The sequence below is a fragment of the Eptatretus burgeri genome, chromosome 1 (assembly GCF_056783735.1).
Source record: "Eptatretus burgeri isolate ZD-2024b chromosome 1, Ebu_testis_v1, whole genome shotgun sequence".
Lineage (NCBI taxonomy): Eukaryota > Metazoa > Chordata > Myxini > Myxiniformes > Myxinidae > Eptatretus > Eptatretus burgeri.
In genome coordinates this window covers 23,426,318-23,449,657 of record NC_140961.1, presented here as the reverse complement: position 1 = coordinate 23,449,657, position 23,340 = coordinate 23,426,318, and the positions used below count along the sequence as shown (strand labels likewise).

General features: G+C 44.1%; 1 protein-coding gene across 2 annotated transcripts in view; it reads right to left on the bottom strand.

Moving 5' to 3' along the window:
* Positions 1 to 3,469: 3,469 nt before the first annotated feature.
* The window catches only part of LOC147034027 (lysophospholipase D GDPD1-like), a 49,032-nt gene continuing 29,161 nt past the window's right edge, over positions 3,470 to 23,340 (bottom strand). For both annotated transcript variants that reach the window (XM_085875360.1, XM_085875363.1), the window contains 4 exons: positions 16,765 to 16,898; positions 13,705 to 13,764; positions 12,943 to 12,994; positions 3,470 to 8,195 (listed from right to left, as the gene is read on the bottom strand). In XM_085875360.1, coding sequence (XP_085731486.1) covers positions 8,079 to 8,195; positions 12,943 to 12,994; positions 13,705 to 13,764; positions 16,765 to 16,898 — 363 coding nt within the window. In that variant the 3' untranslated portion in view covers positions 3,470 to 8,078. The remainder of the gene's footprint in view (positions 8,196 to 12,942; positions 12,995 to 13,704; positions 13,765 to 16,764; positions 16,899 to 23,340) is intronic.

Genomic DNA, 23,340 nt, shown 5'->3' with positions numbered 1-23,340 from the left:
CACTTTATTACACACACACACACACACACACACACACACACACACACACACACACACACACACACACACACACACACACACACACACACACACACACACACAAGCACGTATATACAGCCATACAGTCAAAAGGAAGCAGGGAAAGAGTTAAAACCGACTATAATTATTACAACACTGAAACAGTTCTACTTTTCAGACTGCACCACACACACGTTTACACAAAACCCATAAGAAATGGAAGTCGCGACTTCCCTGAGCGCGTCGAGTCCTTGGCGACCTTAAATCAGAGTCCCTCCGGCGTGGTCCGCGAGCTCGTGCCGTGCGTCGCTTGCGTCGTCCGCCGGACAGCTCGGACGAACAAACAGAACCTCCGACCAGGGACGATCACCACAATTCTCCACAATTCCCCTTCAGGGACAAGGGAACAGGAAAAGGAACGACGTTCTCGTCGACCTTCATGTCCACGCCTTTTTGTCAATCGCTTGCACAAACCAAGAGCCTTCATCCTCCAACTGGGACAAGGGAACAACCAACCAACAACGACTCTTCACGCCCACCCTTTTGTAGGGGCCGGCTCCGCCCTTCGCTCCGCCCCGTTCTTGGCTCCTCCTTCCTTCAAGACGTTTCCAGAAAGCTCTCGAAGGGGGGCGTGCCCCCACTCCGACCGCCTCACGCCGTGCATCCATCATTCGGGAGCGAGCTGCCGCACCCCTCCTCTTCACACCAAGCGTGGTGGGGGGATTCAGGCGGAAGCATCAGGTGGGGAAATTAGGCGGGAAAACCCCACAAGCGTTGTTGGATTTTGTTCTTGCACGTGCCCGCACGGTGCTCGTTGAATGGCGAGTGGCGAAGATGTGGTAGTGTAGTTGTGGAAGGTGGTGTCGTGTAGTGAATGGCGTGATCGTTGAGATGTTGGTTGTGGCGAGGTTCGTTGTTGTTTTTGCACCAAATTAACTACAGCAAAAGAAAAACGGCGAACTGAAGCGTCGCAGCCCGAATGGATCACATATATTCCCTCTATACAACGGGTTTGGGCTAACTACACATGACCTTACCGATATAACTCAGCTGAGGACTCTACGGTGTAATGCGAATTTCCACAACCGTAACACTATGTATGTATGTATGTATGTATGTATGTATGTATGTATGTATGTATGTATGTATGTATGTATGTATGTATATATATATATATATATATATATATATATATATATATATATATATATATATATATATATATATATATATATATATATATATATATATATAACCAATGTAGACCAGGACAACTTAGCCATTGGTAAAGTCTTTAGAGGACGTGAATGAACACATTCTCCAACGAGAATGACACTTGGTGGAGTGCATACCTCCGCCAGGCTGAACAGTTCACGTTTTGTATCACACTGAAAGGTCGGATCTGCATCCGGACCAGAATCAAATAAGTTTGTTCTTGTAACCGAACCAACTCATTCACCAAGTTTTGCACGCATCCACAACGTTTTAAAATATCCTGCTCCATGATTACAGACCGATTTTGGCCCGAACACTCAATTGTGAAGAATAACCTGGAAAATTTATAAATTCCCAGATCCGGATCTTCAGCAAAATCGAATCACTTTGTCGTCGTCAAACACAGAACACCGAATATGTCCAGCAAGTTTCATCCATATCCATCTGACTTCTTGATATATCCTGCTCATAAACACAGAGAGGGGTGAAAACATGACATCCATCCACCTTTGATGTCGGAGGTAATAAACCCAATGGCAAGTGTTTGTTACCCTCATCAGAGGAGAAGGTATTGCATTTGGGTCCGTTTGTTTGTACGTTTTTGTCTGTATGGAACTTTCGTGTTTTTCTCTGCAACCCCCTTGTGGGATTTGAGATTAAATTTTCACCACTGGTATGACAATTTTTTTTTTGTGTACATTGTCAAGGCTCGTATGAGAGCCAACAAACAACACACAAGGGGGGCAGGAGACAGTTGGGGTGGGAGAGGGAAGGACAAAACAGTGGGGAACAGGGATATTAGATCTGTGGAAGGGAGAGGGATTGGAGCAGGGAACACGGGGTTTTCAAGATGGACACTACAGGGACTTTCAGGACCTCACACGACAGGGAACTCTCGGGAAGGAAGGCAGGAAATTTGAAGATGGGGTGGATTAACGGGGTAGAAAAGATTGTGATTTTGGATGGGGGACTATAAGGTGGTGGTGAACAGCTGTTTTGAAGGCCTGAAGGGAAGAATGGGATTGCAGAGAGTGGGAGTTTATTCCAAAGGTGGGGAAAAAAAAGAGAAATGAAAGCATGAAGGTGAGCAGTGATTTTGGTAGTTTTACCATAAGGGGGTTGGTGGTGGACTTTGAGTACCCTGCGGAAATATGGGGTGGGGGGACATATTGGAGACAGAGCGGAGGGGGGGGGGGCAAGACTGGAGAGGAGATGGTGGAAGAAGGAAAGACCACCGACCAGCCTGCAGTGAGAGAGTGAGAGGCCCAAAGGCAGCCTCACCGCAGGAGGTACCAATGATCCTAAATGCCTTGGTTTCCACAGCATGAAGCCGAGACAGGTGAGAGGTAGGAGCACCAGCCCAGAGGGGAGAGCAGTACTCCATCAGGCTGCAGACGAAAGCTTTGTATGTGGTCAGGATCTCAGGTTGGCAGAGGAAGAACTTTGCACAATTGGAGGATTCCCAGTTGGGAACCGGATTTGGAGGCCAGGTTGGAAATGTGGCTTTCCCAGGAAAGATCATGGCAGGTCATAAGACGCTGAAGCTTGAATGAAAGGACTTCAAGGGGGAGGGGGGGTTCCAAAAGGTCCTTTCAGAGAGACATAGTGAGAGTGTGAGTAATGTACTCATGTAGAATGTTTTAATAATTCGGACGTCATAGGTCACGTGGTGTGACAGTCATATAGGAAAAACGGAAAAACTTTGAACCTCTATGTCTGAACCACACCAAGGAAAAAATTGAAACTTGGCACATAGCAAGTAATCCTCATGGGTAATAAGTGTGATTTTTATGACGGCATAATTGCATATGTAGAACGCCACATCCGATCAGTATGAAAATTTTTGAGGGTGATCTGGGGATAAAATATTCCACAGAAAAAATTCATGACATCATCAGTCACATGATTCGGCAGCCATATTGTTTATTTTTAAAATAAAAAATAAAAATAAAAAAAACCTTTCAAAAATCTCTGAAGTGACTGAACAACTCGAGGTGAAACTTTACAAGTATGACTGCCTATCCATGAGGAACAAAAGGTTCACACATATACGATATCATAGGTCACATGGTTTGGCAGCCATATTGAATTTACCCTACAACCCATAAAAAATACACCACTCGAAAGAAGTCCTGGCGAGGGTCTGCAATCTCCGATTGCTCTTTTTTTGTTTCTTTTGAGATTTTTCAAACAATAAGGCATCTTGCAGTTTCAATAAAAAACACACCAACCAAAATTATTTGTGCAAATAATTTATTCCTGTGCTCTACACTTCTACCAATAAGGATAAGTATTTGCATCAACTTAGAAATGAACAAGACTGAAAAGTCGGACAATCATTCAAGTGTGGCAAAATCGAATTACTCGTACTTTTAACAAACAGCATAAGCATAGTCACATGGGAGGTGGACATAGACAAGATGGAAGGAAAGAGGATAGGCAGTAACAAAGAATGACAATTACAAACTTTGAAAAAAGAAACCCACATGAGAGAAAGTTTAACGATGAAGTGTGAAAGATTAAAACAAATAAATGCAAATGGAGATGAAGGGTGTAAGAAGCGCATCGAAAAAAGAAAATAGGATAAAAAACTAAATGGGAATAAAATGAAAGTATGACGAAGGGCAATTATAGCAACATTCAATTTAAGAGGTAAAATGATGGACATTAAGGAAAGTCTTATTAAAGGCAAATTGATGTTGTTGAAATAAAAGCTAAACAATATTTAGTTTTTAAAACACGGAGGATCACCGTTTCCTTCACTCAATCTATCAATGAAACCCTGATTTTTTTTTCAAGTTTATGAACCGTCCCAAACAATGGTTTGCAAATGACATGTTACAGCACGTGACATTAACGGTTACTGATGAATACGTTAATACTTACTGAAGTTGATCAAATTTACAATGATGTAATTATACAAATCAAAGGTTCAGATGCAAGTCAATTAAAATGTGAAAAAAAGACCGTTCGAGCCTTCGACCCGAGGATCGTATATTTACATCGTGAATGAACGGATACAACGGTTAAACAAAATGAACACAGATTGCAGAGTAAAAAGGTAGAGATCATGAAGAAACCGGTTTCACCACAATCCTTGGGAGATACCGTCCACACATGACGTGATGATCAAATAACCTCACCCCAAGATAAAGGGATGACTATTGCAATGATTATAGAGGTGGCAATGCAAATGTTGGAAGGATAAAAACAAATGGTGAAGATTGGTATGGTGGCTGGTAAAACAAGTAAATGTTTAGGATGGACTTCGCCTTTCTGGTTTCAGCAGAGCTAATCTGATGATAGAAGTGTTGGAGGAAAGAGGACTGTCAAATAAAAAAAACAAGCTGGACTTTCTTCGAGTAGGTTAGTCTCCGTTGAAGACCACTCTGCGGTTGAAACATTGGACTGAGCCTTTGACTGCAGGACAAATTAATTAGGTGTAGTGCCTGACCTCTTGAAATGGCTTTTCCAACTACATCCGGTTCTTCTCCGACATAAGCAACAACATCTCTGGCCAATCACTGAAGTGGTCTCGGTCTCCGTTTAGATAACCTCACTCGGTAGTTCGTCACACCAGATAAACATTAATAATGCACACGACTGAAGCAAAGTTACAGCGGCCGTGCGGGCATATTAGGTAGTTTTCCTTCTCCATGTATTCCATCATTATTCCTTTAAGGTTATATTCATAGAAGCAATTTGGATAGTGTCTGCTTGCAGCATTTCCTCAGTTGGCCGTCTTCAGAGACAATGTGTTAAAATATCTCTAAAAGGCAATATTTCATATACAGCATTTCGTAAACCTCCAAAAATTAGAAAGTAAACATCAATGCACAATCTCGTTTTATGCAGCTTCATTCACTCAGTCATCAGTTTTATACATTTTGCTATCTTCAATGATGGCCGGTTCTTTATTGAAATGCAATGCCATGCCCACAAAACAGACCACACCCACTTTTGATCTGATCAATGTTCTGAGGACAGGTGGTTATCATTTTGAATCTTATTAAATCTGCAGCACAAACAAAAAAACACCTGTTGATAAATCTACACAGAATAAAAAACTATAACAGAAAATTTAATGTTATCAAAGTAGATCGACTTGCACAAGCACACAGTACTGTAAGAGTAAACTTAGACTTCAGCAAAAATCTGTTTTCTCTGAATTATATGCTGTGTTCACAAATCAAAGTCAGTGAAAACTAGTTTGCAAATGAAGGCTCGATCAAGTAACCAAAGCTAAGAGGCCATTACTTACAAGGTTAAGGAGAAAGGTCGAGAAGGGTATAAATTCCTGCCCTTTTTGAGTCTGTCAGATGTTTCAGCAAGTAATAGCAGAGGTGAATAAGGCCTGGCCATGATGATGCACCAACCTGCTTATATTTTAAAGTGGCAAACGGAACCACTTTCCGACTCAAACGATAAGGGAAAAGATCCACGTAATTACAATATGTAAACAAAGTGTAGAAAAGTTGACGATATTGTCCATGTTTTTACATTTTCCATCAAAATTGTGCATTTTCTTTACAGAGCGACCCAACGGCTTGCACCAGAAACACACTATGCTGTGCGTGTTACTACAAAAAAATAACATCTGAAAGTGATGAAAAATAATCTAGTGCAAACGATAACTAAAGAGGAAAAACAATATGTAAAACAAAAAACAAAATGAACCTCAATCTGAAGATGAAACTGCTAAAAAGAAAAGAGGAAAGTGAAGAAATAGCTTAAAGATGCCAAAAAAGGCCGAGTGATGTGACTTTAAACTGATCGTTAAATAAATGGGTTAAATGGTTTGTTCTTGAAAATTAATGCAGGCTGGACTTCAGACACATGATGACAAAAAATAAAAATAAAAAAATCAAGAAATTGGAAAAAAGAAGTTGAGTTCCATCAGATTAGATAAAGTGCTGGTGTGAAGGGCCGATTGAAATTGGACAAGCCTCGATGAACAAGTGGTGGAGAGAAGGGGATAAAAACAATGAACCAACTACACAAGAGCACTACTGAGATCTACACAGAACAATGTAACTGACTCGCATTCAAATGAAGTGACCTTATGAAACTGTGTAAGTTTTATGAACAAAGCTAGGTAACTGCAATTGTGGCAGCAGTAAACAATCTTCAGCAAAACAAATGGTTTATTTTTCCATCTAACCAAACTAGGCTCAGTGAAGCACACACACATAATCAGTATTTAGATGATAGAAATTAATGCGAGTCAGGAAGCAAGAATGAGAATATGAATGGTAATGGGTTAAAAGAGGAACGCACTCATTGTGAAAATCTTAAAAATCAAGGCTCATTGCTCATTTCCACTCCCCCATGCTACTCTTCTTATCATCATGGCACTCCTTCAAGTTTATTGAATCCTCATTTTCCCTCCAGGGCTTTAAGTTGTCATTATACCACTATCTTATGTCACCCCCATCCCTATTTTGTCCCTCGGCCCTGCTGTTTGTGTGCCCCCCACAACCCCTCTCTCCATCTACTGTTCTATTTGTTCTGTTACATCCTGATGCATTCTGTGTTCTCACTCCTCCACGAGCCTCGACACTATATGCAAAGAAAACCCCGAACCAGGATGTTCTCTACCCCCATTAGTCCCTGCTTTACCTTTCACCCCCTTTTTGAGGAAGCTGTTTCCTTCCCTCTTCTCTTTCCTTCCATTCCTACACCCCGTTGTAGTATCCGCATGTTATCTTCGACACATCGCTTGTTATCCTGTTATCTTTCTCTTCCACGAGCCGAGACTTTGTATTAAAAAAATAATAACAGAAAAGAAAATTAAAATACAAAGTAAATGGAAAGACGTCTAAATAATCCTGTCAACTAGTTTCAGACAGACATACAACAGTGACATAACAAATCAAAAAACATATGAATACAGTAACAAGGTAGATGCTGAAGCAGTGATGAGCAGGACGAATGGCTTATTGGAGAGAATATTTCGTACACCTGGAAGGTGCAGGTTCAAATCGATAAAGCTCGACATTAGTTTGTTGATAGCGTCGTCATATCTTTCTCCCTCGCGCCATTTTCCAAGGTTTTTAATAAACGACTGTTAAAGTAGAAAATGAAACCGTTTCAGCCAAGACAAAATAGATTAATAACCCCCCCCAAAAAAAGAAGAAACAAACAAATAGACCGATTAAAGATGAAGATAAAAGCAGGAAGGTAAAGAAGAGAGAAGCAAGCAGAAGTATAAGGCATTTTTGCAAACAGGTAGTTGGTGCTATTCATGATAAAATCTGCTATAAATTCAGTGGGAATAGAGACAACTCAGATAGTGAGAAGACGAAGAAGAGTATTTAAAAGCTAAAGTTATAAGGGGCGTTATAAAGGAGTAAAAAAACAACAGCAACAACAAAAAAAAATGCAACTAAATGAGTCTTAAAATGATAAAATTTCTTTTCCAGGTGTGTCTACAGCCAAATTTACCAGGTGTGTGTACGTACAAATGTGATTTAAATGGAAGAAAAGGATAACAAACGAGTCTGCTCCACTAATAACGCCAACGATTCATGTCATAAAAGGAAATGGTTAACACTTAAGGAGAGGGAGAGGAGGAATAACACCGATATGAATAATTACGAAGTATTTATTTTCCCAGAAAAGTTGCATGTCTTTTTTTAAATGTTAGGTGGGCCACAGCAAGACCACTTCACCATTGGGCCAAATCATTATAGTGCTTTAAAAAAAGGTTTTTCAAAAATAAAATGACATGTTCTCTTAACTCCTGTACTTCAAAAGTATCAATTATTACAACTGGAAACACACACACACATGGAGAGAATTGAGAAGGAAAAAGAGGAAGAAAAGGGGGAAAACAACCGAAAGCATTAACGAGCTGACAGGAACTGACGCAGCTTAGAAGGGAAATCTGTCATAACACCAGTGACTCCCAAATCAAAAGCTCTCTTAAAATCTGCTTCTTCATTCAGAACCCACAAGTACACCTGTGGGAACACACAAGGTGCATGCACTTACAAAGGACATACAAATCTGGGGAATGAGGTCAAGTGCAACAGTCAACATGTCTATACGTTTTCAAATATTAGTCAAAATAAATTCTTATTGCAGCTCATCTCCACAAAACAAATCAGCATGACTGTCATAGCCACCAAGAAACGGTTCCTCAGAGAAAAATAAACTTTTAAAATACATTGGAGTGCTCCCTCATGACATACAGTGCCTTCAGAATGTATTCACACCCCTTGACTTTTTCACATTGTGTTGTGTTACAACCTGAATTTACAATGGATTAAATTTAATTTTTTTGTCACCGATCTACACAAAATATCCCACAATGAGAAAGTGAAAACATGTTTTTAGAAATTTTTACAAATTTATTGAAAACGAAGTACAGAAATATCTAATTTCAATACTTTGTAGAAGTGCCTTTGGCAGTGATTAGAGCTTCGAGTCTTCTTGGGCATGTCTGTATCAACTTTGCACATCTGGATTTGGGGATTTCTCCCATTCTGCCTTGCAGATTTGCTCAAACTGTCAAGATGTATGGGGAGCGTCAGTGAACAGAAATCTTCAAGTCTTTCCAAAGATTCTCAATGGGATTCAAGTCTGGGATTTGGCTGGGCCACTCAAGGACTTTCACGTTCTTGTTCTGAAGCCATCCCAGTGTTGCTTTGGCTGTATGCTTGGATCCGTTGGAATGTAAATCTTCGCCGGAGTCTAAGGTCTATTGCACTCTGAAGCAGGTTCACCTCAAGGATTTGCATGTATTTGTCTCCATTCATAGTTCCCTTGATCCTTACAAGTGTCACAGTCATTGCCGCTGAAAAGCATCCCTGTAGCATGATGCTACGACCACCATGCTTCATGGTAGGGATAGTGTAAGATGGGTGATGAGATGCGTTCAGTTTCCGCCAGACGTAGCGCTTCGCATTCAGGCCAGAGAGTTCAATTTTCGTTTCATCAAACCACAGAATATTTTGTCTCATGCTCTGTCTTTCACATTCCTTTTTGCAAACTCCAGGTGTGCTGTCATGTCTCTTTTTCTCAGGAGTGGTTTCTGTCTGGCCACTCTCCCATAAAGCTGAGATTTGTGAAGTGCTGCAGAAGTCTCAGCCAAAAAAATCCGTAGGTCTGTCAGAGTGGTGATTGGGTTCTTGGTCGCCTCCCTGATGAAGGTCCTTCTTTCTTGCCCAGTTTGGTTGGACGGCCAGCTCGAGGAAGAGTCTGAGTCATTCCATTTTTTTTTTCATTTCCTAATTATGGAGCTCACTGTGCTCTTTGGAACTTTCAACACTCTAGAAATTGTTTTATATGCTTTCCCAGATCTATGTCTGCTCACAATTCTATCTTGAAGTTATATGGACAGTTCCTTGGACTTAATGATGTTAGTTTCTGCTCTGACTTGCACAGTTAACGGTGGGACCTTGTATAGAAAGGCATGTTTTTTTTGTATTTCTTGTCGAGGCTCGTGTGAGAGCGAACACACAACACACAGCAAGGGGGGCATGAGACAAGAGGGGAGGGAGTGGGAAGGACAAACCAGTGGGGAACAGAGACATTAGGAGATCTGTGGAAGGGAGAGGGATGGGATGGGGAACATGGGGAATAGAAGATGGACATCACAGGGACTTTCAGGAAGGAAAGCAGGGAATTTGAAGGAGGTGGGCTTGGGTGGATTATCGGGGGTAGAAAAGATCGAGGATTTGGATGGGGGATGATAAGAGGTGGTGGTGAACAGCTGTTTTGAAGGCTGGAGGGAAGAATGGGAATGAATAGAGTGAGGGAGTTTATTCCAAAGACGGGAAAAAAAAGAGGAATGAAAGAGTGAAGGTGAGCAGTGATTCGTGATTTTGGTAGTTTTACCAGAAGGGGGTTGTTGGCGGACCTTGAGCGCCCTGTGGAAATGTGGTGGGGACAAATCACAGAGAGCAGTGGGGACGAGGCTGGAGAGGAGAGGGTTGAAGACAGAAAGACCACCGGCCAACCTGCGGTGATTGAGAGGCCCAAAGACTCAGCCTCATCGCGGGAGACGCCAATGATCCGAAATGCCTTGGTATCCACAGCGTGAAGCCGAGAAAGGTGGGAGGCCGGAACACCAGCCCAGAGGGGAGAGCAGTACTCCATCAGGCTGCGGACAAAAGCTTTGAAAGTGGTCAGGAGCTCAGCTGGGCTGAGGAAGGACTTTGCACGACTGAGGATTCCCAGTCGGCGACTGGCTTTGGAGGCGAGGTTTGACATGTGTCTTTCCTAGGAGAGGTCATGGCAGATAGTGAGACCCAGAAGCTTGAAAGAAAGGACTTCTTCCAGAGGATTGTTGAGAAAGTGGATGGGGGGGGGGGTGTTTCTAAACGGTCCTTTCGAAGAGACATAGTGAGAGTGTGAGATTTGTCCGGATTGAAAGACATGTTCCACGTGTTGGACCAGTTTGTGCTTTTATCCAGATCTGCAGTGAGCGAAGAAACTGCTGCTTGCCGGTCTGAGGGATGACCGATGGTATGGCAGAGGGTGGAGTCATCAGCAAAGAGATATAGAGGATTTTCCAGAGAGTCGGAGAGATTATTGATGAAAACCAGAAAAAGAACAGGGCCCAGAACGCTACCTTGAGGAACTCCAGCCTGGACAGGAAGGGGGAATGAAAGAACTCCATTTCGGGCCACACGTTGACTGCGACAGGAGAGGAAGTCTGCGAGCCATGAGTGGAGATGGCCTTGGATACCATAGGAAGAGAGTTTGATGAGCAGGGCACGGTTCCAGACTGTGTCAAAAGCATGTGATATGTCCAGGGATACGGCTCGGATTTCCTGTCTGGTATTGAGGACCTCCATCCATTGTTGGGAGAGCAGAAGCAGCATATTCAGGGTAGAGTGGCCTGGTCTGAAACCAAATTGATGATCAGAAATCAAGCCATTGGAGAAGAGGAAGGATTTAATGTCTGAAGCGATGATGGATTCCATAACCTTGCTGATGATCGGGAGAAGGCTGATTGGTCTGTAGTTGCAGGGATCTGTTTTTGCACCATTTTTCTGCAGGGCAGTGATGTTTGCTGATTTCCACGCAGATGGCAGATGACCTTGAGCAAACGAGAGGGTGAATAGAACAGAAAGCGGGTGAGCAAGAGCAGAAGAGCAGGCTTTGAGGACACGTGGGCTGATGTCGTCTGGACCGGTTGCAGAATCTGAGTCGAGGTTTGACAGCAAGCTCTCCACCTTGTCATGAGAAAAGGACACAGAGTCCAGGGACAGTTGGGTGCAACTGGGTAAGGTGGGTACAGAAAGTGATGGGTTTTGGACTCAAGATTTAGCTGAAAACACTGAGTTTAGGCATTCAGCTTTTTCACGTGCGGTATCAGCAGTGTGGCCATTTGAGGTAAGGGAGGGGATGGATGGGGGAACATACACCAGAAACAGATTTGATTAGATGCCACCAGGATTTTGAGGAGGGAGAGACGTTTGAGAGTTCAGACTTGAGATTAGAAAGATGTTGTTTTCTGGCCCTCCTGAGGGTAGACACACTTGTTCCGAGCTTCATGGAAGGAACTGAGATTGCCCTCAGTTGGGTTTGCTTTCCAGGAGGCAAAGGCAAGTTGGTTCAGGACAACTGCCTCACCACAAGCTTCAGTGAACCAAGGGCGGGAGGAAGGGTAGGAGAACTGAAGACGAGAGGGGATAAATCTGTGCATGAGGGAGAGCAAGTTTCTTTGAAAGAATTCCCAGGATGAGTTGATGTTTGAGAAAGTTGCGATAGGAGACCAGTCTAAGTTTAATGGCTGCTTGGAGACCTTGCCAGTCGGCTTGAGTGAAATGCCAGACTCGACGGCAGTGAGGTGGTTCTCTGATAATAGCCAGAGAGATGTCCACTTTGACAAGGATGTGGTTTGAAGAACCGATTGGAGCGGAGGAAGAGCAGCAGATATTGTCAGGGAAATTTGTCAAAATCAGATCCAGAAGAGATGGAGTGGTTTCTGTCTGGCCACTCTCCCATAAAGCCGAGATTTGTGAAGTGCTGCAGAAGTCTCAGCCAAGAAAATCTGTAGGTCTGTCAGAGTGGTCATTGGGTTCTTGGGTTGTGAAAGATTTTTTTAAAAGATTGTGAAAGATTAAAACGCAGCGCACAGGGCTTGACCCGCACACACATTGGTTGGGATCCGGGTTGGGAAGTTGACCGATTGAGCCAGTCCCATTGAGTTGCAGAAAGCTTTTGCAGAAGTGCCATGATAGGTGAGAGAGGTACCCACACCTAGCCAACTGGCATGATGACAATTGAAGTCGCCACATATGTTTCTTTCTAAATCATGTGCAATCAATTGCATTGGCCACAGGTGGACTCCAATCAAGTTGAAGAGACATCTCAAGAATGATCAAAGGAAATTGGATGCACCTGAGCGCAATTTGGAGTGTCATCGCAAAGGGTTGAAAACTTATTGACGCAAGACATTTCAGCTTTTCATTCCTAATTAATTTCTAAAAATTTATATAAAAAAAACAAATTCCACTTTGACCTTATGGGGTATTATGTGTGAATCATTTACTATATGCTTTATCCATCATGATCCATTCAACAAAAATTAAATTGTAATCCATTCTAAATTCAGGCTGTAACATAACAAAATGTGAAAATGTCAAGGGGTGTGAATACTTTCGGAAGGCACTGTATATCTTTATTTTCATCCTCGACTGATATATAAATATAACAAAGATATTCATGAAAGTTGAGGCTAAATATTGCACATACCTGCACTCCACGTTTCTCAAGATGCCTGAAGAGCTTACGGCTAAGCAGCAACCTAATGGGAAGAAAGAATGAGAAAATGAGTAAAATATTTACTGAAAGAACTAGATAGTTCATAAAAGCCCTTACTCCACTCAGTCTTGAGAAAATGGATATGGGAAGGATCTTTTAAACTCTTGCTTTGCGTTTTGCACTGAACAAACAGCAATAGGCGCCATCATATTTGTCCGAATGATGAATCTCACAGTTACTCTGCCCTCAGGGCAAGAGATGGCATAAATATTTTGTCCAAGTCCTGCTGGATGGAGGGTTTTTGAAAGTGCCAAAAGGCGATTTGTGTTCCCCAGTGATTTTCAATTTTGTTTCACTGCCAGACAGGCAGACAGAATCAAAAAAAATTCTCTAAATCTGTGTGCATGCGCATTCAGGGTGGGATTCCATACAATTTGCCAAATTCAGAGCTAAATTACTGCTAAAATGCAGGTTCATGTTCCGATTGGCACTATCCAACGTTCAAAATATAACATTCAATTGAAATCAAGTAGTTCCTCGATCATAGACCTACATCTGCAGACAGAGTGTGAACCAACTGCTTAACCCCGCTTTTCGCTTCGCGCATGTGTGGTAATGATTTGCCAGTATTCGAAGTGAAGGGTTATTCCCTTCGATATAAAGAGAGTCAGGTGTCCTGCTCTTTCTTCAAAAGTATGTTGATTGGAAATGAAACAAAATCAATGATAGATTTGGTGAATAAATCATAGTTACCAGTCAGCTAGCCAGCACAGGAAGCGATTGAGACGAGGAAGCTTTCCTGGTTCCATGAGCCTAAAATATGGACCAAAAAAAAAGAAAAGGTGGCAGGTAAGAAAATACATTTACAAAACTTTACAAAACAAGGAGCAAAAGAGAACTTAAATAAAGGCATACTCAAGTTCAAGCTGAAAAATGTACTCATCGGAGCCATCCACCAAATGCTTTTGTGACATCTGTTTATTGCTGATGTAAAGGAATATCATGAATTCAGGTCTTTGTCATATCACTTTAGGTCATCATATCCAACAGAATAAACCCAAGGACAGAATTGCCATTTAACTTAAATAAAAAAGGGTCAAGGGTCACAAGTTGAAAATGATTTATTTGTGAATGAGCAACTATTTGACTATGTGCCCAATGATCATTCCAAGCTTGAGGTACGGTATTGTCTTCTGATCATCTCATATAATTGTCAGGAAAAACGTTTCCACAGATGGCTCCTTAAGCTGAGGCTCAACTAAAACCAGACCTCCACTACGTTTCCACGCGTACAATTATCGTTGACTAGGAAATACAACCCGTAACTTCACTGACGGGAATATTAAGGGGGCGTAAGGAGGGGAGGGAGGGAGAGAGGAGGGAGGAGGAAGAATAAGAGAGAATAGAGAGAGAGAGAGAGAGAGAGAGAGAGAGAGAGAGAGAGAGAGAGAGAGAGAGAGAGAGAGAGAGAGAGAGAGAAGGGAAAGGATTGAGGGGGGTTAGGGATATAGGGGAGGGGTTGATGGAGGGTGGAGGGAGAGCGAGGCAGTGCGGGGGGTTTGGAGAGTGGCCCCTCACCAAATGTCGCTACACACTCTGAGAAGGGGATGGGAGCGAGGAGGATAGTGGAGTGAAGAGGGGGAGGAAGTGGGGAGGGGTTTGGGAGGAGGTAAGCGTGAGGGGAGAGGTTCTCGACTTGTGTTTGGTCGTGGGACTTGTCGAGAAAGGGGTGGGGAGGTTAGGACAGGAGAGGGGTGGGGTATCAGGGAGAGGGGTGTGGGAGCAGGGAGAGGGGTGGGGGAGCAGGGAGAGGGGTGGGGGAGCAGGGAGAGGGGTGGGGGAGCAGGGAGAGGGGTGGGGGAGCAGGGAGAGGGGTGGGGGAGCAGGGAGAGGGGTGGGGGAGCAGGGAGAGGGGTGGGGGAGCAGGGAGAGGGGTGGGGGAGCAGGGAGAGGGGTGGGGGAGCAGGGAGAGGGGTGGGGGAGCATGGAGAGGGGTGGGGGAGCATGGAGAGGGGTGGGGGAGCAGGGAGAGGGGTGGGGGAGCAGGGAGAGGGGTGGGGGAGCAGGGAGAGGGGTGGAGGAGCAAGGTGTGGGAGCAGGGAGAAGGGTGAGGGAGCAGGGAGAGAGAAGGGAAGAGGATAGTGGAGGGGGAGAGGAGAGCGGGATTCCGGCAGATATGACGTCTCGTTTTACATCCATCTGAGAGACGGCACACACATTGATGAATCACTCTGCCTGTGAAACACCGGGATGACAGTTTATAGCTGGGTCGAGATTCAAACCCATGCTCGACAGCTTAGAGCGAGCGTGCGTACCTCTTGGCTATTCTGCCGTGATGTGGTGATTCATTGCTTTGTAACAACTGTAAACATTTTTTTTTAAATCTCCGTCACTGAAGGTGAAGGAGGTTATGTTTTCACCCCTTTCTGTCTGTTTGTTTGTGTTCATGATATCTCAAAAAGTTGTGGACGGATCCGGATCAAATTTTGTGAACAGGTTCGGTGTGTGACACGGAAAAATTGGTTCAATTTTGGTGAAGATCTGGATCCAGAAACTGGAGTTTTAAAGTGACTATTCACCATTGGCCAACAGGGGCAAAAACAATATATAGCACGATATCTCAAAAAGTTGAGGACAGATTCAGATGAAACTTGGTAGACATGTTGGGTGTGTGAGAAGGAAATATTGGTTCAATTTTGGTGAAGATCCGAATCTGGATCTGATAACTTTTTAAGTGATTCTTCACCATTGAGAGATGATGCTAAACTGATATTTCAAAAAGTTGTGGATGGATTTGGAAGAAACTTTGTGAACAGGTTTGGTATGTGACAAGGACAAACCGATTAGATTTTGGTGAAAATCCGAATCCGGATCTGGAAAGGAGAATTATTTAACTCCTAAAGTGATTCTTCACAATTGAGAGATGGGGCCAAAACGACATAATACTGTACATTGCATGATATTTCAAAAATGAATTGGGCCTGATATGTTCTCGTGGATCAGGCATTACGTGGCAGAGGTACCAAGTGCCCTTCTCGTTTACTCATTGTAATCATCCAATTTATTTTGCCTTCCTTTCTCCGGAAATGTCCCCACAGAAAACAGAGCCGCCACATCACCATCGAAGCTTGAAGAGCGCTTGCCATTTGTCTTAACCACTCAATTGTTGATAAAACATAAATACACCAAAACAATATGGTATATGTGAATGGATGCATTTTCCTGATCATGAACACATCCTCACTGAAATGCGCCATTCACTTCCCATATTAATTATTGGTTATTCAGTAGTCATGTAATGCAAACTTTACAAACTTTCACTTTTTTGTGTACATAATCGAGGCTTGTTGAAGAACAAGTCAGTGAGCATATCAGGCCACAACAGCACAAAAGTAACAGTCAAAGGGGGGGAGGGGGGGCATCAACAGCAGAGTTGAAGGCCAAGATAGAAGAGACTGACAAACAATGGGTGTGGAGAGGAATGGGGGACAGGAAAGGACAAGATGGATGGACATAGAAGGAAACTCAGGAGGGAAAAACTGTGAAATTGGAAGAAGGGCTTGGGGTGGGGTAAGGGGTTAGCACAGGGAGAAAAGATCATGGTTTTGGATTGGAGATGATCTGAGATGGTACTTGTATACATTTAACAGTTAAAAGTACAGGCTAAATAAAGGGACAAAAACAAAAACCAAAACCTGCACAGGGTATGACCATGGACCATGACCTAAAGGAACCTATCCAATCGTAATTGTGATTTTAAAGTTTATATTAACAGCACAAAGTTTAAAAGGTGGATGGAAAGATATTCAGTACCTTGGCAGCATTGATGGCACTGGTATCTCCAGGCAAGCCTCTGGTATTGGCAGGAAGGGCAATAGCCCAGAGTAGTAATAGGCGACGAGACAGAGCACTCGGCGTGCAGAGAAGAGTGTTGGTATGGCTGGATTCTAAAGAGCACAAAAAAGTAATGCTCCACACAAACACAGTTCAAATGACCCAAACTCGATGTGAAACGACTGTAATAGGATTACGTTTTATTACGTAATAGGATAATCAACCAGTTTACGTTTTGATTTCCCATTTAGATATTGTCATTTTCCTTTATATTGTTGTGGGCCGGGCGTCGGCGGCAAGCACAACCGCTTGGTGGAGCAGTAGAGTCGGCTCCACCGAACACCCGGAATTTAGATCGTGCTCCTCTGAGAACTCCGAAAGGCACGGGTCCCTTACAGGACCGTGAATCGCCAATAATTCGGCCACGTGGAATAAGGTTGATTGCCAACTTCAATATACCAAAGTATCCACGCGGCAAAGATCCTGGGGAATTGACACCCTGGGCAGGCCGCGAGCGGAACGAGCCGTTATCGTGCTTGAACCGTGCGTAACCTGAGCGGATGGTTACTAAGACCCGTCGGTCCAAATGCATAATTTACCGTTTCCCAATTTCCAAACACGCACCATGCTAAAGGGGCTGTCACATCTTGACGTTTTAGCCAGCGTATGGCAAGATATCAAAATGTATGTAAAACGCTGGCGTACGCTGAACTATTGATGTTTTTTTAAGTTTTGGGCGTATAATAACGTGTTGGACGTATGCATAACGTGTTAGTAACATACACAGAACGTTTCAATCACATATAGATAACTTATACCAACGAATGCTGAGCGTGTTGTCGGCGTTCACAACCTATGCCCAACGATAGTCTAACTTATGCATAGCACGCGGCAGCGTATCGCCGACGATCACGTGGCGTAGGCTATTCATAGGCTGCGGCTCGACGATTCAAATCATAACCGCACTAGACATCGAAATGTGAAGCCGCTGTCACACCTTGACCTTTTAGCCAGCATATGCCGACGTATTAAAAATTTGCCGAACCAAGCTGGCACACGTCGAATACGTTATGGGTTAGTTTTGTATACGTTAAGAGCACGCTGGCATACGTCGTCATACGACGAGTACGTCGAGAAATTTTCAGCATGTTGAAAATTTCTCTATGTACTCGGCGTATGACACGTTCCGCATACGCTTGCATAAGTTGTAGTCACGTTATGCAATCGTTGACAGATGTCGACACACGTTACTTGTACATTACTCATAAGTCGAAACACGTCGACGTAATGGTTAGCATCAGTGTTCCAGACTCCTTGTTTTTTTTTTTCTTCAGTATGACGGTAATGTTGACAATTCGATTTCTAGTGCGGTTATGATTTAAATCGTTGAGCGGCAGCCTATTAATTATATTATATCATAACCGCACGAGAAATCGAAGTGTCAACATCACCGTCATTCCGAAGAAAAAAAAAAAAAAACAGGGAGTCTGGAACACTGACTCTAACCATTACGTCAACGTGTTTCGACTTATGAGTAACGTGTGTCGACGTGTGTCAACGATCGCGTAGCATGCCTACAACACGTTACTCATAGGTTGGAAATAAGTTTCGGGTACGCTAAACATTACCTCGACGTGTTTCGACTTATGAGTAATGTACAAGTAACGTGTGTCGACGTGTGTCAACGATCGCGTAACGTGCCTACAACTTATGGCCAAGCGTATGCGGAACGTGCGAGTCATACGTCGAAAAATTTCAAGCATGGAAAATTTGTCTAACACCTCGGCGTACTACGACGTATGCCAGCGTACTACGAAAAAAGCCAGCGTACTACGACGTATGCAAGCGTGCTCTTAACGTATACAAACTTACCCATAACGTATACAAACTTACCCATAACGTATTCGACGTGTGCCAGCATTTTAGCCAAATTTTGCATACGTCAGGCATACGCTGGCTAAATCGTCAAGGTGTGACAGGGCCTTAAGCCAATGAAAGAAGCACAGAAACGAGCTGCTACATTAAAAAAAATGGATATTTATTTACAATAGGCAGGGAGGGGACACACAGAAGAGCAGAGTTATCCGACTATATTCCAATGCAATGTACAATGAGCATACACACTTAAACAGTTTTACTTATAGGACGGCGCTACATACAGACACACACTCAAAATAAAAAGGACCCAATTGATCTTTATTCGACCCTCGCAGCCAAGGGGATAGTCGAGCTGGGGGTCAGTGGTCTGTCGGGGTACCTGACCGAGTTTGTGCGGCTTAGCCCGCAACTGCACGTGTGGGACCCGTGGTCCGTGGGAGCTTCGATGGTGGATAGCGGATCCAGGGTCGCTCCTTGTAGAAGGCCAGCGGAGACTCCAGGCTTGAGAGCTCCAGCAATGACGACAGCACATGCAAACTGCCTTCCAAGAACTGCTCCCTCAAAAAAACTTCAAAGAACTCTCAAGAATTCCCAAGGACGCGCAAGAACTCTCTGAACTCTCCGAACTCGAACGAGCACAAGAACTCTCCACACACACACACACACACACACACACACACACACACACACACACACACACACACACACACACACACACACACACACACACACACACACACACACACACACACACACACACACACACACACACACACACACACACACACACACAGAGGGTCGCGTCGTCCTTTATCGACAGCTCTGAGCGGGGCGGGGCCTTGGTGGAGCTGATGCGCTGATCGCCCTGATTGGACAGGGACCTCCATGGGTTGCCCTTTCTGGGCTGGGTTATGGCCGAGCCGGGAAAACCCCACCCCCTCTACGCGTGTCTGTACCCCTCTTGCTCGAGAAACAACAATTCTGCCTCGTGGCGTTGGAATGCAGACTAATTCGAGGAAGTCGAATCAAGCACGTGAGGGCCTCACCTCGTATGCTAAGGCCGCGAGGCGAGGGCGCAAGTGCTGAAAGACTCTGTGCCCGCAAGTGGAGGGGATCTGGAGATTTAAATAACCTAACTATAAAAATAACTCCGCAGCGCACGTACATTTAATTCCCATTTCACTAGGGACGGGACCCTAACTAGAAACACACACTTACCGATATAACTGAGCTCTAAGGACTCTGGCTGTTGTGTGCAGTAAGCTTCCAAATTCGTAACAATATTTCCCATGAAACATGGTTACCATGGACGAGTACATCGAACTAGTGCTTGCAGAAATGCAGATCCAGGAGCCTCTTCAAGTTGCTGTACAGAGAATTTTGGATGGGCCCATTCCGGAAGCAGTGAAAAAGCATCTGCTTAAACCACTGCTTTCAAAGAAATACCAACCTTCTGCCCCACCTCAAAAGAGGAAAGAGAGAAAGTAGAAGGCCATACTTGAGGAGTTCGATCCCAACCCTCCTCAAAAAAAATCAGATCAGTCAGGAAATACCAGAAGGAACTTCTTGGCCTGTTCAAGGCAGATGGCCTCTCATTCAAACGCATCGAACAATCGCTTGCAGAAAAGCAGATACCGGAGCCTCTCCAGGATGTTGAACAAAACATTTTGGATGAGCCCATTCCGGAAGCAGTGAAAAAGCACCTGCTTAAACCACTGCTTTCAATGAAATACCAACCTTCTGCTCTGCCACGAAAGAGAAAGGAGAGAAGCGGAAGGCCATTCTGGGAAAGTGTGATCCGATACCTCCCCAGAAAACCCAGACAGTAGACAGCAACCAAAAAGACATTCTCGAGCTGTTCAAATACGAGGAACAAAAAAAAGGTGACCTCACATTCAAAAAGACCCCCTGGGCCATTGGACATTTTCTGCAAGGGTGACGGATGGATGTTCCAAAGTTTCACCAACTAGAGGCTGACCCTAAATCCTTCCTAGAACGTGTGCACTCCCAGATTCACCAGAAACTGGTGGAAGAGATCCTCGCCTTGAAGGGGGTTAAATTCCAGCTTGCTTCAAAAGTTCTGTTCCAGAAGGGAAAGGTTGACAAGGAGGGGACGAGTGGGTGTGTATGTCTGCAGTGTTCCGGCACAAGCAGGAGGCCACCTTATCGGCCCATTAGATCGACGGTGCACTTGACAAGGCTTTCCCATGCATCCTGGAGACCCTTGAAAAGTGGACGAGTCACGGTTCTGGCTGGGAGGTTGACAAAGTGGAACTTCTGTCGCTGGAAATCGCTCGCTATCAGCCTCTGAGGGGTGCCTCTTACATACAACTGCCAGCAGCTCTCAGAAACAAGGAAGCAGTGATCAATGTGAAGAACAAGGATGACCATTGCCTCAGGTGGGCCCTCTGGTCTGCCCTGTTCCCAGTGGCCTATGGGGGACATGCATACAGACCCACTAAATACCCCACTGAGGATGGCCTCGACTTCACGGGGGTTGATGCTCCCACGCCGCTATCACAGATCAAGCAGATAGAAAGGCAGAATAACCTGCTCTTAATGTATTTGGCTGGGACAAGGGGGGTGATTGTCCACAGGCTTAGCAAGCAACATGAAGACGTATTCAGAATCAACCTGCTGCTATTTGAGGAGGGGGGTAAGTCACGCTATACCTGGGTTAAAGACCTCAACCGCCTACTTCACGATCAGAGCAAGCATAGTGAGCGAAAGCATTTCTGTGAGAGGTGCCTACATGGGTACTCCTACAAGGAGCTGCTGGAGGTGCATAGACCAGAATGTAAGGGCATTGGGAAAACCGCTATGAGAGGTGTGGAAATCTAATGAAATGCAGGAGAAAGATGAGAGAGGTGTGGTGCGGCAATTTTACAAGCAACTTACAAAAGCGGACACAGTGCAGACTTGACGCGAGATTAATAAAAGCAACAATTACAACAATGAAGATCTTATACAGGCTTATCTAACGGACAGGCACCAACACACTCAGACACACACTCAGACAAAATAAACCCAATGAAAAGAAAAGGGACTTTTGCAGCTAGGGAGGGAGGGAGTTGAGGTCACAGTTTTTGGTACCTGAGCGTTCCGTGGGGAGGGATGCTCCGTGGTGCGGCACCCGACAAAAGCTGTGCAGTTCGGTCCACAGCCGCACGTGTGGTAATCGTATCTGGCGGAGTTCAAAGAGGCGAGAGATGAGTAGTAGGCAGGACCAGATTAGAGGCCTGGTCGAGGTCGTGTGGGCGAGGACCAGTACAGTAGGCAGGCCGTCGAGGCGAGACGTAGGCAGAGCCAGGCAGCAGGAACACTTTCACAACAATTCTCTTCAACCTGCAATTCTCTTCAACGACCAAACAATTCGCAATTCTCTTCAACCTCTCCAACGACCCCAACTTCGACAACCAACTTCCCACTTGACTCTGAGGAATGCTCCGTACTTTATAGATCACGGAGCTCAGGAAGGAGCCATGGCGAAACCGACGTCATCATCCAATCCGAGCATCCCGATTGGACCGGGCCTTCATATGGTCCGCCCTTCTGGGCGGGGTTTTGGCCAAACGCCGGTCTGGCCCACCCACGCCGCGCGTGTCTGGGTTTGGAAAGGTGGAAGCCGATGCGGCTTTCATAGCGAACTTCGGGATTCTGCCTCAGAAAACGAGACTCCGGATACAGTGGGTAGTCGGTGGTACGCTATGGTAAGCGAGATGAGGGTGCGAGGAAATTCACCTCAGAAAATAAATGAGGAAGAGTAGGGAAGTGGAATGGAGGGGAAAATGATTTAAAAATATAAAAAGGAAAAAATGATTTATTAATCCTAACTATAGCCCATCGCAACACACTCCCTTGTCTTCTCACTAGACAAAAGGTTGGGACCTAACGACACATATATTAATTAAATAACTGACTCGGGACAACTGTATGTTGTATGCATACGGTTCCGAGAACCGTAACAATATTTATGGATTTTCTGAAGGCCCATGGTATTACATTATAAGGTACCTTTAATGAAGGAAAGGCTGTTGTCTGAGCGTTTTAATCGCACTTTGAAGGAGAGATTGTAGAAAAAGTTTACTCACCACGGCCATAAGAAATGAGTTTCCATCTTATATATTATTTCCGAGTTTGTGGTTTCGTGTCGCGCTATCTTCGACTTTGTTCTGCGCTCGAGTAACGTGATATTCGGCTTACATTATCTCAAAGACCATATGAGGTGCATGGTACAAAAAAAAGTAAATAAAATGGTTCTGAAACAGTGAAATCGTATTCCACTTACTGCATTAAAGTAAAATTACTACTGATACTCTGCATCAGTTCCTTTCTCAAACACACCCACCCCAACATGTCGCGCAGAGCGCGGGTTATGCTAGTCATATAATATGTTGTTGATGTTTAAAAGAAGGAAGATTTCAACAAAATTGAAACCCTCAGAAACGTTCGCAAAATGAGAATATGAACAAGAAATTAATTTGAAGAAACCAAAGTTTAGAGTTGGCGATACCGTACGAATACACTGATGGAAATCACATTTTGAAAAGGGGTATCCTAAGAGATGGACTAATGAGTTATTTAAAATCGTTGATATGCTCGACACAGAACCATGGACTTATAAATTATATGATCTGTATGACGAAGAAAACTTGGGTTCGTTTTATGCCCAAGAAT